The sequence below is a fragment of the Argiope bruennichi genome, chromosome 7 (assembly GCF_947563725.1).
Source record: "Argiope bruennichi chromosome 7, qqArgBrue1.1, whole genome shotgun sequence".
NCBI lineage: Eukaryota > Metazoa > Arthropoda > Arachnida > Araneae > Araneidae > Argiope > Argiope bruennichi.
Window position 1 is genome coordinate 10,075,413 of NC_079157.1, and position 6,000 is coordinate 10,081,412.

A 6,000-nucleotide genomic window follows, 5' to 3' on the forward strand; every position below is an offset into this window, starting at 1 on the left:
CAAGCGAGTGTGTGAGTGTCATCTTTATATGAGCTAGAAGTCAAACCTTTGCCCTCGGATGCTCAGGGCCTTTACCCTCAGAAACTACTGCACAAACTCGCCTTAAATCGCTGACTTTGTCAGCGGGCTTGTTTATGGCAAGTACCATGAGTAACAACAACAGAAAATAATTTAGACGGAAATAGAAAGCTAAAGTTTTCTGAGTGGTAATCTCAAGGTAAAAAATTCAGGACTGGTGCCTGAATGCATCGATATGTCTGTAGTTCTAAATATCCTCATTAAGAAATGGCTATATTAAATATATTTAATATTGCTAATGTAACATTATTTTCTTCGTATTACCTTGCAATCAAACGAATTGAAAGAAACACTTTGCTTTAGTACTGTGTTAAAAAAATAAATAGAATGGAAGGCACGAAAAAAACATTTCTTTAGCTTCGAATTTAAACTGATTGCATAATTTTATGTACTATGTCAGAAATTGCTTGTATTTTGAAAAAAAAATACTATTATTTGTAGATAGTATAACTTTTCACAAAACTTTTTCATGAACATTATGAATTCTTAAATTTTAGACATTTTTAGCTGTGTTTATTTAAAAAAAATCACTTAATTTTCTAAATATTTTACATTTAAAATCTTATAATATAGGAATAGCCAACAAACACTTATTTTTGACTCTAGAATGTATATCATGTATATATAAATCATATTTGTCTGAAATAATACAGAAATGTTGAAGTAATAATATAGAAATTTAAAAAATAACATAAATTTTTTTTATTGCATTTATTTTTCCGAAAAAAATCATGTTACATATTTATTTCATTTCATACGATGTGCTAAAAATTACAGTTTTCTAGGTTTAGTTTGCAGTGCTAGTTAACTTAATCTTGTAGTTTGAATTTTTGTTCCAGCGATGACGACACCGTGATAAAAAATTAAATCTTCTTATACACGAGTAACATGATCGTGCGAGTTAAATTTTATTTTTATTTTATATAAAATATCTTTTTGGAAAACATGCTTAAGATATTTTTTCTAAAATTGATTAAAAATAGATAAAATATATAGCAAAATAAAAGATATCACTGAAAGGATTTTTTTTATTTTTAAATTTTAATGTGATGAAAAAAAAATCATTCTTCTATTACAATATTTTCAGAAATTATCGTGGAAAAATGCCGAAATTTAGTTAAAAAATAATTTTAATTAAGAAAACTCTAATTAAAAAATCTTTAAATATGCCCCTGAAGTGCGCATTCTAATCCTTTCGTTTATATACATGTGTGCCAAGTTTGAGAGTTCTAGGTCAAACGGCCTAGCCTGTAAAGTAGCAACACACACACACAAACATTCATCTTTGTTATAAATAAAGACAAGTAGAGATTGTGATGATTTATATTTATTTTCAATATTACTGTATTTGAAACGTTATAAAATTATTTATACAGTCTTTGCATAATTTTCTTTGTTGTATATGTAGTTCATCTTTAAAATAACTTTTCAGACTGTAATAAATGTTTCTTGTTTCAGAATTGTTTTCCTATTCGATTCAAAGGAATTCACTTTTTCAATGAATCAACTATCTTTCAATATGTCTGGTCTGTTCTGAAAATTGTCTTAACTGAAAAAATTCGAAAAAGGGTAAGTTTTAGCATTTATCTATCTATGCTTTGATAAAATTAATTAAAATAATAAATTTATTTTCTTAGAAAATCTTTTGGTGCTTCTAAAGTGTTTTAATCTTTATTACATGATTTGAAAAAGTACAGGGTGATACATAAAGTGGTATACACTTCCCAAATGCTGTAAAACAACTGTCAAAGATACGAACTATCTTAGCTAATCTTAAGTTAGATGTACTCTTAAAGTTTGTGTCTCACCCTTGACAGAAGTCACATAAGCAGTAGCACGTGTATCATGTGATGATTAGTCAGTCGAAATGGCGACGTCTGCAGTGGAGAAGGTTTTTTGTGTTCTTCAGTTTAGCAAAACGGAATCCGCAACTGTTGTGCAACGGCATTTTAGTCACAATTCAGAAAAGAAGTTCCAATTATAAAATCTATCTATCAATGGCATGAAAAATTTAAAACTACGGGTTATTTGTGCAAAGGTATAAGTCCTGGACGACTGACTGTATCACAAGAACTTATCATTCAACGAAGGCCAAAAAAAATGAACGCAGAGGGTGAGTCTCGAAGTGCAGATTTATCAACCCACTGTCCGGAGAAGTTTGAGAAAGAAACTGAAAATGATTCCATATAAAGTGCAGTTGTTGCAAAATCTGAATGACTTTGACAAATAAAAGATCTTTGAATTTTGTGCCTATATGCAGCTTCGTTTTGAAAATGATGATTTTGCCGATCACATTGCTTTCATTGATGAAGCAACATTAGATATCAGTGGGAAAGTGCACAAGCACAGTGTTCCATGTTGGGGAAAAGAGAATCACAAATTCACAGTGCAACACTTGCAAGATTCCTCTAAAGTAAATTTGTTCCAGAAAGAAAATGTACGGCCTCTTTTAAGGGGTCACACATAGAGCATCTTGGCCTGTTTCTAATAAAACTTAAAATAACCCCATACAATTCTGTTACAGGTATCTTGCATTGTTTTGGATTTATAGGACATTGAAACTATATACTTCTTTATCCATCGCCTTGTTTTTGAAATCTAAGCATGGATAACTAAATTTTACAAATAGTCACCTAAAACTGATAAAAATTGCAATTAGAGGGAGGGGGGGAGTTAAATGATGGCTAAATGCTATCTCTCAACAATAATCCTTTGTGAATTTTTTTGTTTCGAATGATCAGATGAGAGAAAACTAGATACTCCTAAGCTGGTACCAGTTTATATGGATCGTTCTGTACTTGTCATCGCCAAAGGAATCTATGTTTCCATAAACGGTACATTTCAGATCTCATAAAATTGAACGAAAGCTGAAGAATATGTATATCTTTTTCTACTTATTTTGGTCCATCTTATTGTTGAATTCAATGTTAAATGTTATAATTAATTTTTTAAGGGTTTTATCAATTATTTAAAAGTGGTTTGCAACTGACTAAACTTTATGTTTGTTTTTACAGGTACACTTCCACGGAGACAATCAGAAAAGCTTGCATAAATTAATACCCAAAGAAATTTTAAATGCCGAATATGGCGGCGATAATATTTGCTACGACGGTGGCGAGTGGTCTACGGAGGAAATTAACAAGTACGCCCCAACATTCCAGATGTTAATGACACAAGGATATTATTAGTAAGATATTCTTGTCGTCAAGGTGACACTGAATCGGAGTCATTTTCATATTACATGTATTAAAATTCAAAACAGTTTTAATCACGAAAGAGGAATTGTAAAGCACGAACTGCTTTATAAGGAGAACCATTTCTGTGCTTATATTTTTCCAGAGATATTCCTACTTCGGAATTTCTTGAAGAAAATGTGTATTTAATCACCAGTGAAGCCTTTGCATAGTGAATCAAAGTGATATTTGAAGTGATATCAACGAATTTTGAGTGAGAAAACTTATATGCATATTATTACTTCCCAAAAGAGAAAATGGAAATTCACGGGAAAATTGATATTTTCTGTGTTTTATTAAATAACAGAAATTTTCTTTGGAACGGAGAATCATTTCAGGTGAAAACTACTGAATAAATGTCTTTTCTACTTAACCACATCAGCTAAGATATTAATTTATTTATTTAACCTTTGTTAGTTTCAACTCTCTAAAAAGTATATAATGCATCTTATCAAGCGGAAAATATTCATAACAACATGAATTAACATAAGTATAAATTAGAATAACATGGAAAGTTATTGAATTGTAAATTCTAATTGTTTTTGTTTTTATTCTAACATAGTATATAGGAGCACAAAAGTAACTACAAAGCAATAGTATAAAATTTAGGTAACCGTAAACGAGATACTCAAGCCTTGCCTTGGCATCCTGGGTGAACTGAATGATAAGACCGCCATGATATTAAATCAGACACTGAGATGAATTCACCATAGCCCTCATTACGCCCCAGCTCCTGCTAAAGGGCACGACCCGAGTTAATTCAACCCCAACCAAAGTGAGGCCCCGTCGTGGAGGCAATTTAACCCCACACCATTTCTATACCTACCTGCAGACGAGAACCTGCTTACTTATATGGTAACTTCTGATCACCATATCTGAGAGGAGGCTCCCAGTGGGATAAAATGCAAATAAAATAAGTACCCTTTCAACCATTAAATTAATCCCGAATGCCACTATAAATCTAAAATACATATTGTTCAAAAAATGCGAATATGCCTCTGTAAAATGTTTTAACCTACATTTTCATATCTGACATGGGCATTTCTTGTAGATTAAACGTTTACCATCAGCTAAGATAGGAAGCGTTCCATAAGCAGTATTGCTGTTTCGCCCATATTCAGTTTTCTTTTTGTTTTCAGATAACGGCAGAAATTTTATAAGCCGCCTTATATCCAAGAAAAGCATTGCAACACTATTTAGAATGCTTCCTAACTTGTATTAATTCTGTAAAGTTCTGAGAGTAGTCTTAGAGATAAATGAAAAATATCCGACTTAAAAACGAATTTCATTTTGGAGTATGTAGTTACAATGGAAAATGCCGTCTATTTTGGAATAGATATTTATAAAAATTTAAATAAAATTGAAGTATGTTTTTAGTACTTCAAATCATATATTTCATTTTCGCGATGTATAAAATCATTCGCAGCTTGTTGCCAGTAAATGTATATATTAATATATTTAACACAAAATCGTTATGTTTTTATTTTACACTTTTTTATTTAAAAATTACTTTTGCTCTCTCTTTAAAATGAATTGTTAGATAGAAACTGTGTTTCTGTTGTTTCCGAATGAGAATGACAAAAAACATTTAAAATGTACTGTATATATCTTTAATTTTGTACTGTAATTGCTATTACTAGAATTGTATATTTTTTATTGTAAAAAATGCCTAACTTGTAATCTTGTGTAACGATTTGGAGGATGGCATTAAAGGATCTGTTGTCATTTACTGAATAAATGCATTATTAATGATGCATTTTCATTGTATAATATTTCAAATGATTATGTTTTGTTTACTCAATAATGTTTATAAAGATATGATGTATACAATAAAATCAAGACTTTTATTTTACTTTTCCTGACTTATTTCAAACGAAAATTTACTTGCATTTTCAAAGTAAATAGTTGTTGTTGTTGTTTTCAATGTTCTTGAAATTATAGAAAAATTATCTATATTTGAAAAAAAAATTAGCTCTGGTTTCAGATTCTTTTTAGATTTCTTTCCGAATAAATAAACTTTTTTGTAATTATATTCGCATGTGTAAATACGTCTCCGCGACTGTGAGAATACAATAATTTTAAAAGGCAAATAACTAAACTAATAAATGAAATTAAACATTTGGTTTCTGCAACATATGACATAACAAAATTGAAATCAAATCCATCAATAAAAATAGTTTCTCTCCTGAATATAAACCTGATTCGTTTTTCACGTAGTGAAACGACATTTATATACCAAAATTAGCAAAGATATTTTTAACATTCGTGTTGCCATTCAAATGAAATGAACATATTCTAATTATTGTTTTATTAATTTAAGATTGTATACTTATTGCCTATCCATATGAATAAAATATTTAATAGATGTATTTGTCTCCATGTTATCATGAACATAATTAAAAAATATTTTTAAAAAATGAGTAGGAGTAGTTTTCCCAAAATCTTCTCGTATATTCTAATAAACTTGTCATTCCGGAGAACGCCTTACATCGCACTGCCGTACAATAGTTACGAAATTTTTTTGGCGTGAATTTAGCATTTTTATTGAATCGTGCCATCTTTGGCGATTAATGCGTTAATAGTACCCAAAAATTGAATTTGTGTTTTAGACAAGCTTTTCTTAACCGATTTGAACAAATTTTTGGCACAAAACTGCACAAATTCCAAATTTTCGTTTTTGAATTATCGC

General features: G+C 30.0%; 1 protein-coding gene across 9 annotated transcripts in view; it reads left to right on the forward strand.

Moving 5' to 3' along the window:
* The window catches only part of LOC129975111 (retinaldehyde-binding protein 1-like), a 248,683-nt gene extending 243,520 nt beyond the window's left edge, over positions 1-5,163 (forward strand). For all 9 annotated transcript variants that reach the window (XM_056088049.1, XM_056088046.1, XM_056088051.1 and 6 more), the window contains 2 exons: positions 1,537-1,647; positions 3,093-5,163. In XM_056088049.1, the coding sequence (XP_055944024.1) occupies positions 1,537-1,647; positions 3,093-3,266 (285 nt within the window). In that variant the 3' untranslated portion in view covers positions 3,267-5,163. The remainder of the gene's footprint in view (positions 1-1,536; positions 1,648-3,092) is intronic.
* The last annotated feature ends 837 nt before the right edge of the window (positions 5,164-6,000 follow it).